The following is a 13,077-nucleotide window of genomic DNA, read 5'->3' as shown; positions in this document are numbered from 1 at the left end:
ATTGGTGGAATCCTTTTCCAACACAATCCATGCTGTAGTGTTCCTCATACTAGTTCTGGCTAGTTAGCCACAAGCTAAAGCAAAGTCAATGAGGTGGAGCTGTACAAGCTAACTGAAATGTACAGGGCGCCCACTAATGCCTATGAAAACACTGCATATATCAACACACATATAAACACTTTAACACTACACCATATTTGATCTATTTATTAAAGAGATTTGCACTACATCCATACCTCATTTTAGCATTTTTTTTCTTTTTCGTTTTTGTTTGTCTGCATTTTTACTTCATTGTACTTTCATTGTACCTGGGTTGTACTTTAGTTTGTATATTGTATATGTGTATAGTGTTGGGACTTTATTCCTCTTTTACTTACTCTCTTTTACTGTATGAAGCACATTCTCAGGGGCTCATACAGAACCAAGCATTTAACTGTAATGTACTTTATATGTATTTTTTACATTTACTACAGCTGTTTCACCCTCTCAGAGGATCATACGTCTCTATGTTGCCTAGTGAAATGACGGTGGCAACATCTTCATTTTCACCCGAGGCAACAAACAGAGAGAATACTCCAGGAACCAGAGAGGCACAATATCTCAAGCATGTAAACAGACACCACATGGCTCTATGGGGGGGGGGGGTCCAAACAGCAATATAATGCAATATTTTGGGTGCCGATATTATATTGGTATATATATATATTGTTTTTTTTGCCATTTTACTGGAATAAAACTTATTGGAATGAGGTGAACAACCGTTATCTTATTAGATAAAACAGATGATGTATATATATTTTTATGGCAGATGTTAACAAAGTAATAAATTGAAATAAATCGCAATATATCGCAATATCATGATATTACAATAGTGTTGTGATAATATGGTATCGTGGGGCCTCTGGTGATTCCCAGCCCTACTATCAAGGCAAGAATGACACCAGACCTACATGAAACATAAAGAAAATGGATATTGCCTTTAACAGTGTTTTCTTCATGATACATCATAGTAGTACTATCAACCTGACGGAAGACAGGCCCTCACCTCACTGGAGCGCAGCTTGTCAATGATGGCCTTGAGGGCCTTGCACTCGTCCTCCAGTGCCTGGGTGTCCCGGCGCAGGGCGTCGCTCTCAGAGATGTGGCGAGCCTCCATGTCCAGGATCTCGGCTGCGTGGAGCTCCTGCATCTGGACGATCTTCTCCTGGAAGTCCCCTATTACCTCCTCTACCATCTCCTCGTTGGTCGGCTGGACAGCTTCCGTCTGGGAGGCAGAGTCCGTGAGAGACACATGCTTCTGTTTAGAGTCATGGTGCAGCGTTGGGGCGCTGGGGGGGGAGGAGGAGGAGGCCTGGCCAGCAGCAGGTGCAGCAGCTGAGTTCTTCCTGGAGAGGGAGGGCTTGTCTTTGGCGGTGCCTCCCCTACCGCCTTGTGGTTTCCCTCCTTTCTTTTTGGGTTGGGCGACAGAGACGGAGGAGGACGAGGACGAGGACAAAGGGTGAGGGGACGGAGAGGGAGTCACGGAGTCCGCCACCTTGGCTAAGGCCGCTCGCACCGCGCAGAGCTCGTCTCTTAGCTCGCCTATGGACAGGTCTCTGGCCTGCAGCTCGTCCCGGAGCTTCTCCATGCGCTCCCTGAAGCTGTTGAGCTCCTCTTTGGTGGCAGACGCCTCGCTCCGCACCTCCTGGAGCTCCTGGAGGAGCCGCGGCACGCTGGCCCCGTCCTCGTCCTCTTCTGACGTGAGCTGGGTGGGTAGATGGTGGGGAGAGGTGGGGTCAAACACAATCATCCAGGAATATAGTTCAGCTCGCATAACATTAGCAATCGAGCCTGTACGAATTAAACGCATTGTAAAACACATGTCATTTCATTCTAACGGAAGAGATTTCACACTTACTTGGAAGAGTTTCCCTTTAAGGTGAGCGATGGTCATTTCTCTCTCCTTAAAAAATAATAAGAAGGAAAAGTTTAGTTAAACGTCCATGTTCAATAGCATTTACAGATAGTTATATAGTATATGCACAGGGTTGGAGAACGTGAGCAGGAAATGTGAAAGGCTTTACAGACCAATGGCTAGATCCACAAAGAATGGATTGCACGGAGTAAGTTGCACCCTTACTTACAATTCATTATGAATTGAAAATGGGGGACCCTGATGTAAACAAGACAAAAGTCTTTATCTGGTCTGCATCCCCTTAACAATTGTGTGTATTGAGCCGTACTGTATTGTACCCATTCTGCAATCTGTTAATAAAACTTTCATTCAATCAATCAATCTGCACTGTGATTGATTGAATGAACATTTTATTAACAGATTTCAGAATGGGTACAATACAGTACGGCTCAATACACACAATTGTTAAGGGGATGCAGACCAGAGAAAGACTTTCGTCTTGTTTACATCAGGGTCCCGCATTTTCAATTCATAATGAATTGTAAGTAAGGGTGCAACTTGCTCCGTGCAATCCATTCTTTGTGGATCTAGCCCCAAGTCTTGGTGTCTTTATTATTTATTATTATTTGTATTCCCTCGGTTTTATTCTCTTGTTACTTTATTTTATTATTCATAGTTTTACTCTGTATTCTATTCTACTATTTTATTGCACTGCACTATTACTCTGTCTATTGCTTTTTATTACAGGTTCGAAACTGTCAGGTATTAAACTGTGTGGGTATCAAGCAAGAAATACTGTTAGGCTTTAAAACTGTGTAAGAATCAGGCCTAGAACTGCACCCTGAGAGAGGGAACTTTGCCCTGAGTGGGAGGTTCGAAGGGTCAAAGTGGGTATCAAACAAGAGGGAAGACTGTCAGGTTTTAAACTGTCGATACCAAACAGAAGGTAAAGACGACTTTTAACTGTTAAACAGTAATCCAGAACTATTTTATTGCACTGTAAAAAAAAGTGATTTTATAGTATGTCTGCACTTTGTGCTCATTTCATCATTCATGTCTTTTCTATTCTACTAAAACTGAATCAAACCATAAACAAAGTGGCCTGTTGGGATGTTAGATCCTAACGTGAAGAACTTATTTTATACGTCTGCTCATTTTACCCTTGCACTATCCGCTGGGTGCATACTATGACCTTTATCATGTTTTGTAACAGATCACAGAAATTCAAGCCTATTGGAACGTGAGGTTCTGATATGATTTGATTAATATATCTGCATTATTTTATCCCACTTTATGCTTTGCTTGTTTTACACTGATTGTATGTCTTATTTCATACTGATGTAAAGCACTTTGAACTGCAAGCCCCTGTATGAAAGGTGCTATACAAATAAAGTTATTATTATTATTACCAGCCAAATGTTCCACCAATCCATCCAGTCACTTTGGTGCAAAACGAACCATCATTTCAACATTATTTTTCTATTCTAAAATGTTGTGTCTGGACAGTTAAGTGAAAGTCATGACTGGTACATTTCCTCATCGATCGCCCACAGTGAAAGTATGAAAAAGTGAATGTCCTTCTCAGCAGGGCCATTGGCGGAACGAGATGGAAGAAAGACTTAAAGGAACACTCAAGCTATCCGGCTGCAAGCTAGCCTAGCCTGGCACAAATGAATGGAAGCAGATACGGATCAGCTAGCCTAGCTTAAACATTGAGTGTTTTTGGCCAACAACTAGGCTAGCTGGTCCATATCGGCATCCAAGTGTTCCTTTAACGCGGCAATGTACAATTTTCTAGGAAAAATTTATTCTTTAGCAATTTAAGTCACAGAGTTGGGCGATGCATGAAACAGTGACCCTGCCCGGGCGAGCTCTTCTGTTTTTTAAGATTCTAAATTTGAGACTTCCTGTGCACACAGACTCTGTATGCGACCACCAGAAGCTGTTGCATGTAGGGATGGGAATCGAAAACCGGTTCCCGTTCCTAATTGTCCGATTCCTGGAATCGCATGCCTCTGTGACTATCGATTCCTCTTATTGCTGCCATGTTTTTCCGACAGTAGCGCATTTGAAAACAATAACGTTAGCACCACGCATGCAGCCATAGCAGCAGACTATTTGATTCCTTAACACTTTGGTTGCCTAAGGTTAAATTAATGATATACCATAGATTGCCAGCGCTATTTGTCTATGGAGAAAGTCCCCTTCTTTGCAGGGCTATAACTTTTTAAATTCTATTGCTACATTGCCATTATTAGGGCCCATTCAAAGTCCTATATGTATTGTTCATTGTGTAGCAACGTTAAACTTTTTCATTCACATATTCATAGTAAAGTATGGTCTAATGTATAAGTATGTTTTCATCTCTTTCTGCAGCTTTCTCCAGAACGTGATATATAGCCCCAAATGCATTATATTGATGATGAAATACAGTTTGATGGCAATCAGCGCGATATAAAAAATTCCAACTAGACGTACTTCTAGAAGTTACTACACGTCATCTGATGTTGACCGGATGGGCGAGGGGGCGTTTATAATTCCGTGGGCAGCGTTATACCAATCATCTAATGTGGGTCAAATGTTGATAATATCAGTTATTATCGAAGACGGTAACGTTACACGCTGAAACTCACCCCAGTCTCCGCGCGCCGTTGGGCGATCATCGTCGAGTAGAAATTTTATCATTATGGGATATATTATTACCCGGTCCATCTCCAGCTTGTATAATGGTATATACGTCCAAATCATGTTGTTTATCGAGTTATTGGCAATCGATCGCTATGTAGTGTGACGAGCTAGAGTGCCGGAACCTATACCGAGTGCCCGGAAGTAATATGGCCGACCAGCAAAACCTCTACTGCGCTTCCTGTTAAGCGGTTGCGCCGATCGGCCACCAGATGGCGCTCCTGAACCGCCAGAGAGCTCAGTGGGTCCTGCTGGTGGATCTCAGGCCAGCGGAGGGACATTATGAATCCGATCGCAGATTTTTGAAATATTGATATAAGGACGCTGTACAGCGTCCCCCGGCAACTTTAGCATGGCCAGCAAAGACGTGAGAAGACGTGTCCCGGCACTCAAAGTGTTAAGGGCTCGAAATTGCCTGGGTTTTGTCGCATATGCTCCCGAAATGCTCCCGCTGTTTGACTGTATGTGCAGTGAAAACTACTCCAATGCTTTGCAACCTAGTCATTCATTTAATTCGAGGTAAACTAACGTTAGCCGCAGAGCTAACGCTAGCTAACTATGCTCAATACACACAGAGAGAGAGAGAGAACAGCTGACTGAACAGCTGACTGAATCCTGCAGGTTCTATACAACAAGAGGTGCAAATCCAGAGCCTGCAGAATAATGAAAGACCCACACCACCCCAACAACAGCCTGTTCATGCTGCTGAGGTCAGGCAGACGCCTGCGAACCCCAGCCACTGTACTAGGACAGAGAGGCTTCGGCTCAGCTTCTTCCCCCAGGCCATCAGAGCCTTGAACACTGAACTCTCCACACACAAGCACACATGAGCACACACACTGTACACGCTCACACACTAGCAGCCACTTTAACATGAGCAAGCACACACTCATGCTGCACACGCCCACACTTATGGCCACTAAGGAAAGGTCACTTTTAAAATAGTATAGTATAACCTGAGATTGTATAAAATAGCAATGTACAGAAAGACCCAGTGCCTCATCCGTAGCTAACAGTGTATGCACTACCACAGGACCTAGCATGTCCTCCATGCTCTGTAAATAACTTATGTACAAATACCGATATGCCCTACTATGTTACTGTTTATTGCACAATGTTGTTTTATTGGATTCTATTATATGTTGTTACTACTGTATTGCACATCGTTGCGGGCAAGACCACCTGCATTTCATTGTATACTTGTATGCCGTGACAAATAAAACTCTTGACTTGACTTGACTTGACTTGAAAGGGTGGGGGCGAGCGGGGAGGGAGCCGTCTCTCCGGAGCACTTTCTGTGTGTGTGTGTGTTTGTGTGCGCATGTGCATGTGTGCGTGTGTGCTGGTCTTCTGAAAGACCAGATGACAGAGAGGACTAAGAGGAGTCAGGAATAACGACCTGTTGAATGCAACTAGAGTTTAAATTAGTTTAAGAGAATCTCAAATACATTATTTTATTTAAGTGTATAGTTAATATATATATCTTTTACAGTTTTTGTATTTTTCTGATATGGGGGCTCAACAATAAATGACAATCAGAAATTTCAAGTTGCATGTTGTTATTCTAACCAGCTTAGTTCTGTTGCATTTCCAATTTTTTTTATTTAAATAATAAATGTATCAGGGATCGATAAGGGAATCTATAAAGAATCGACTCGATAAGCAGAATCGATAATGGAATCGTATCGATAAAATCTTATCAATTCCCATCCCTAGTTGCATGATACACCATTTCTAGCAAGAACATGTAGGATTCTCTGATTACAGTAGTGATACTAGTGTGGTAGTAATATCAGCAGTAGTACCGCAGTAGTATGGTAGTAGTAGTACATTTGTAAACATAGTAGAGGTAGTAGTAGTAGAGTAATAACAGTAGTAGGGCTGAGAGGTACCCCGAATATGAAGATAGACCATCATGGAAAGGTATGGATTTTTACAATACTGTAATTCACAATATATTACATATTGTAAAAAAATACATACTGTATATTTTTACGTAATTTTTTTTTGCAGCAGTATTACCGGTATACTGAAAAACCTATACTGTCAAATACGGTTATACCACAAAAATGTATACAAATATTGTGATATGATATTTTGGGCATATTGCCCAGCCCTAAGTAGTAGTAGTAGTAGTAGTAGCAGCAGCAGCAGTAGACATTGTTTTTATAGTTAGTAGAGGAGGTAATAATAGAAGTACCGTAAATCCTCAAATATAGGACAGGTCTTCTATTTACCTCAGCTGCAAAGAGCACCAGGCCTTTATTAGAGAGAGGCTTATATAAGAGGCAGGCCTTAATTTCAAAAAATTACACTCATGGACATAATCCATTCATTTTCAGACTTTTATTGCATTATTATTATTATTATTATTATTATTATTATTATTATTATTATTATTATTATTATTATTATTATTATTATTATTATTATTATTATTATTATTATTATTATTATTATTATTATTATTATTATTATTATTATTATTATTATTATTATTAATATTTTTTAATATGTACATTGTCTGTCTACATTTATTTAGACTAGCATTGGTATTTAAATATTGAGTGCAGTTGAGTAATTGTGGGATTAACGTAATTCACACACTGAAGTTGGAACTGTCTATACTAGGTTGCGGGGTCCGGGGACAGTTTAGCGTGTGGTACCTTCTCGACTTCCTCAGTCGAATCGAGTTATTGACATGCAGGGAATAGCTTTAGCTGACGCTATCATAGCATCATGATCTGTAATGTGTCAACTGGACAACGCCAGCCTCGTCTGCCAACGCCATATAGATAGCGAACGTTAACGTTTGCAAACGAAGTCAACGTCATCCAGCTGACACCACAGATCTAGATATTATGACAACGTTAGCTAGCGCTAAAGCTAACCAGAGGGAAACGTTAATGTACGGTAGTCAGTGTAGCGGGAGGCAGCACTTGATTTCCATTGGCAAGAGTTGATCTCATTCTATATCACGGCACGAAAAATAAAAACGTTTTTTTGCGACCTTATATTAGAGACCGGCCTGTGTTTGTCTAAATGCATCAAACCCCCGGCCATCATAAGAGGCCCCTCCTTTATTGGAGGTCCCTCCTCTATTAGAGGATTTACGGTAGTCTAGTAATAGTAGTAACAGTATCTATACCTGTAACACCTCCTGGAGCTTGTCGCAGTTCTCCTTGTAGATGACCAGCTCCTCTCTGGTGGCAGTAACCTGGTGCTGGACCTCCTGAAGACTCTGGGACACCTTGGGCTCCTCACTGCCCTTTGATGAGACCTACAGTGATTCAATCATAATGGCAATATTAGATGGTGTCAACTGGCATCCCTGCCTCAAAGACAGAGAAAATGTACAACGTGGTTTTGGTGTTATTGCTTACCGTCTTAAGCTGCTCTTGGAGTGTGTGTATACTTTTCTCTTTTTCCTAAAGATAAAAGAAGACAGGTTCACCTCTCAAAACAATAAATACTGCATATAGTAATATATATACACACACACACACTAGAACGCTGACAAAGAGTGCTTGTGTATGCTTTAATCAAAAAAGGATTTGATTCCGGTTTATCAAGGCAAAGATTAAATGCATCATGACATCTTAACATTTTAGACCACATCTGTTTTTATTTCACATTTAATTAAATAAATGATGATTCCATCTGCCATAATTAAAACATTTTACTCTTGGGTTCCCAGCCAGGCAGGGAAGGAAATAATGCATTTAAAATGTTGTGTGTTGCCAGTGGTGCAGTGGTGTAAGTTACACATAGTTTGTATTTACTTTTCTAGTTTAAGTTAATTCAATTAAAGAAATTGTAACTACAATATTGTATCTACAATTACATTTAAAACATAGTTTGTTTTTCAACCATATCTGTTGACAATATAATTTCTGTATATATTGAAGGCTACATATCCTGCTACCTTTTTCAGCTTCTCTATTTAAAGGCAATATTTACAAAAACTGAACTAAAACTAGTAATTTCCTATACAAACATGTTTCCTACTATTTATGCATAATAATCATCTGTTCTGTGCGCACGCGAGGGAACATGTATGCACATGTGGGAGCGTGCGTGCACGTGGCGTCATTTAAACAGCGTACAGGCAGTTCTGATATTACGACTGCACCCCTGTGTGTTGCTACAGTCACAGAAAACACTGTTCAATACAAGGGAAGAAAGGAAAGAAAATAATTTAAATGAGATTTAGATCGTTTTCTTTTGGTCTAAATAAATAACGTAAAAAGAAAAATATTCCACAGGTTCAAGAAAGTTGTGTACAATTCTGGAAAATAAACCCAATATGGAATATGACATACGTGGAGCTCCTCTCGGAGCCGCCTGCTGCTCTCCTTGTGGCGGCTCAGCTGCTCTCTGGTGGCCGTGGCCTCGTCTCGGACCACCTGCAGCTCCTGGTGCAGCTCCTGGTGCAGCTCCTGGTGCAGCTCGGACAGCACAGCTCCACCTGCAGCAGAGGACGTCTGAGGGAGGACACACAGAGAGGCATCCACCAGGGAAAACATGTCACGCTGGATCTACCAGAGAGAAACTGACCTCTATCCACAGGTACATACAGGTATAGTGTATGTATGTAGGAGTAAATATATGTATATATGAAAAGCAACATGGATAGCCTACATCAGTAGATAGCCTACATCAGTAGATAGCCTACACCAGTAGATAGCCTACATCAGTAGATAGCCTACATCAGTAGATAGCCTACACCAGTAGATAGCCTACACCAGTAGATAGCCTGTAGATAGCCTACATCAGTAGATAGCCTACACCAGTAGATAGCCTACACCAGTAGATAGCCTACATCAGTAGATAGCCTACACCAGTAGATAGCCTACACCAGTAGATAGCCTACACCAGTAGATAGCCTACACCAGTAGATAGCCTACATCAGTAGATAGCCTACCAACATGGATAGCCTACTCCAGTGTTTTCTTATTTTCAGAGGAGCCACATATTTTTTTTAATAATTATTCCTATGACCCAAAACTGATTTGGCAGATTATTGGCTAAGGTTAATAGGTCAACATTTATCCTGCATTTAGACTGTTAAACTACTAGCTTAGTAGTTATGTCATTTGGAGACCCATTTCGATCTTCCCAAAAGTGTGGGTCGGAAACCCAAGTCTATTGTTGGTCATACTGTCCCTGTGCCTTGTATGTGGGGTCTTGTTGTGATGATATAGTACCATAATGTTGCCTGTTGTACTGTGGAATCTAATCTAATCTGTTGATATGCGTTTGCACCACTGTATTCATTATATTTTGGTTTGTGATTAAACAGGTCATGTGGCACAGTCGGCTGGTTATCCGGAGGTTCCCGGTTCGATTCCCGCTCCTCCCGTGCAGTGTCTCGAAGTGTCCTTGAGCAAGACACTTAACCCCTAACTGTTCCTGATGAGCAGGTTGGCACCTTGCATGGTGGCCTCCGCTGTCGGTGTGTGAATGTGTGAGTTAATGGGTAAAATGTGAGGAACAAATTGTAAAGCGCTTTGGGTAAAAACGCTATATACTGTAAATGCAGCCATTTACCATTTACAGTCAGTTCTGACAATGTTGCCAAAGTAAATGCGGCCTCCAATTCTTTCCTGAATCAGTAGGGTGTCGGTCAGCGCTACGCTAGAGAGGTGGTGTTGTTGTGATGCTCCTACTGTAGACTTTAATGACCCAATCCAGAATGATCTGGGGTCTAGGCCCCATTTTATTCAAGAAATTTTTTTTACTCTCAAATTGATGACAACTACATGAGCTTTAAATGTATTTTGAAGCCGTTATATGGTTTGCTTATATTTGTACTGTATGTAAACACAAACAAAATATACATGTATGTAATACAGTGGAAAGTTGCAGAGAGATATTGTTTTCCACAAGCAATCATTATCCTATAATAATCTCTATGTCCATTCCAATAATTAATAGACAAAAACAAAACAGAAAACATCAGATTGGAGCTTGTAAGGTTTTGAAGTAGTTACCGAGGCCGACATGATCTATTCCAATGAGAGAATACAAGTGGAGCGACTACCTGCACTGCCAGCGGTGTTCTCCGACGCGTGCCGGCCTTCATCTGACTGAGCAGATCCATGAGCACCGCGAGCCTCCTCTCGTACTCCAGCACCTCCTCCTCAGAGCTCGAGAGCAGCTGCTTCTGGAGCTCCTGATCCCTCTGCATCCCACTGAGCCCCACCTCCAGCTCCTGGAGCTTCTCCGTGAGGAGCACCACCTTCCCGGTGGGACCTCGTCTGGCTCCGCTCCTTCCACCCAAGTCCATTCGGGGAATGCCCAGGTCTCCAAAGTCATAGACCTGGGGCTCCCCGGTCTGTCTCCTGGGGTCCCGGTCCGGGTCTTTGGTTCTGGGGTCTTTGGGGGAACCCTGCCGCTCGAGAGCCACCAGCTGGGCTTTGCTGACGAGCGCGGCGGCCACCCTCTCCCTCAGCTTGTCCTCCAGGCCGGAGACCTTCTGCTGGAGGTCTTCGGCGTCGCCACAGGCTCTCTCCACCAGGAGGCGACACCGGGCAACCTCGCGGTCCTTCTCGTGACTCAGCTCCTCCAGTTCCTGGATGCGACGACTCAGCTGCTCCACTCTGGACGTGGCGTTCTGCTCCAGCGCCTGCACCTGGGCCTGCATGACCACGACGCCGGCCGTTTTCTCCCGGAGAGCCTCTTCCAGTTCGCCCTTCGAGCTCTCCAGTTTTTCCGTTTCCGCCAGCGCCATGGCGCTCTCCTTCAGGCGTCGGTACGTCTCCAGGAGTTTACCGTGCTCCACTTTCAGCGCAGCCAGCTCTCTGGAGGCCAGGTCCGTTCTCCGTCCGTCTCCACCTTCGCTCTCCGTCTGTCCCTTGACAACGTCCTCCTCGTCCTCGTCCTCCTCCTCGGCAGCCTGTTTCCGCTCGATGTTGGCCAGTTCCTGCTGTAATCTGTCGATGACGGCGTTCAGCTGCTCCAGCTCCTCCTCGCTGCCCCTCTTCAGACGCTCCTGCTCACTCCTCAAACACTCCACCTGAGTCTCCAGCTCCCTGATGAACTCATCCCTCTGGTCCATCTCCTGAGGAGGAGCAGGGGGTAGATGTTAGCAAACCGGACGAGCAGCACATGCGGTTAATCCAGGACCACACTGGGCATGTTGGTTTGTTTTTGTTTTGGATAAACCTCTGAGACCCAGTTGTGTAAAAGTAGCATTCGAATCAAAAGTTCTTTATCATTGCATTTATTTCATTGTCTAGGTTTTACACCAATTGCATAGTCAGATGAAGAAGGTCTCATAGGTTTATTCATAATAATAATAATAATAATAATAATAATAATAATAAACCACAAACAAAAGAAAAATCACCAAAACAACAGAAAAGGGGTGATGTTAGTCAACTCACCGCAACCCAAAAATAAATCAATGTAAATGAATAAATTAAAATGGGAGGGGCTCACAAGCAAAACTTGGAAAAAAAATCTGACAGGACGAAGCACAACAAACGATGCCACTACAACGGCGCTATGCGTATACGCAACAGACGAGCAAGACGTGACGTCCGTTCTGTATATGCATACGGCATTACCTGGTTATCAGAGGGGGCCTCCGTGTGTTGGAGCCTAGTGATGTGTTCATTAAGAAGAGCTATTTCCCTGTCCTTCTCCTTCATTCCCTTCAAAAGCACAGATCATACATGTTGTTGACGGGGCTGTTAGCTCTTAACACTCTTCAAGGGGAATTCACACCCAAATTAACTTTTAGGTTGTTATTCTGGAAAAAGTATTTTTCTTAGAAATGTCCAGCTCAAGACGATGCAAGTCAATGACAATTGTCCTTGATCCTGAGAGCTCATTCTTTGGCTATTTAGCTAAATGTAGGAATATATATATATATATAAAAGTTAATTTGGTTGGAATTTCCCTTCAAGGACAGACAACTTTGAGACAGGACACCCCAGTTTCAGTGGGAAGAACCAGAGCTGGTTAAAAAGAGCAGGGTTGTGAACAGAGTCGCCACGTAAACTGTATTCCTGCGTGCCTTCGGTTGGTCATCTTCTCTTTTCAAGCATCTCTGGCGAGGACCAACCTGTGTGTGTTAGGAGGTGAGGTCACACTACTGAGTTAATCTTTAAAAGGGGCGTGACAACATTATGCCAACAGTATCCGCTTCCATTAATTTGTGCTAAGCCAGGCTAGCTTGCAGCAGGATAGCTTTCTACTGAACGCACAGAGAGGAAGTTGGTATCTATCTTCTTGTCAGACTCTGGAGAAGACGGTAAGTGCATTACCATAATGTTTAGCATTTTCCTTTAACTTGGGACTGCAACAATAAGGAACAATGACTAAGGCAATGAGTTTGCTACCTTCATGACTGGTTTACGAAACTGATATCCATTCTGAGCAACTGCTCAAATTTGCTTGTTATAATTATTTTTTTTATCCACTTTTTCTATTTTTCTCCCATTCCAATTACCCGCTGTGCCAATTCTCCCCTCCCCTGTCTTGAACATTGC

General features: G+C 42.7%; 1 protein-coding gene across 6 annotated transcripts in view; it reads right to left on the bottom strand.

Annotated features, from left to right (window-relative positions):
- Positions 1-13,077, bottom strand: part of akap9 (A kinase (PRKA) anchor protein 9) — a 276,424-nt gene that overhangs the window by 45,660 nt on the left and 217,687 nt on the right. For 5 of the 6 annotated variants that reach the window (XM_084313669.1, XM_084313670.1, XM_084313671.1 and 2 more), the window contains exons 31-37: positions 12,603-12,650; positions 10,623-11,642; positions 8,902-9,063; positions 7,963-8,007; positions 7,728-7,859; positions 1,898-1,942; positions 1,046-1,744 (exon numbers count right to left, since the gene is read on the bottom strand). In XM_084313669.1, the coding sequence (XP_084169795.1) occupies positions 1,046-1,744; positions 1,898-1,942; positions 7,728-7,859; positions 7,963-8,007; positions 8,902-9,063; positions 10,623-11,642; positions 12,603-12,650 (2,151 nt within the window). The remainder of the gene's footprint in view (positions 1-1,045; positions 1,745-1,897; positions 1,943-7,727; positions 7,860-7,962; positions 8,008-8,901; positions 9,064-10,622; positions 11,643-12,602; positions 12,651-13,077) is intronic. The other variant, XM_084313673.1, reaches the window with a different exon arrangement.

The sequence above is a fragment of the Notolepis coatsorum genome (genome assembly GCF_963971535.1).
Source record: "Notolepis coatsorum genome assembly, chromosome: 4".
Lineage (NCBI taxonomy): Eukaryota > Metazoa > Chordata > Actinopteri > Aulopiformes > Paralepididae > Notolepis > Notolepis coatsorum.
Note: the sequence above shows the minus strand (reverse complement) of the source record. Positions and strands in the feature narration are given on the sequence as shown.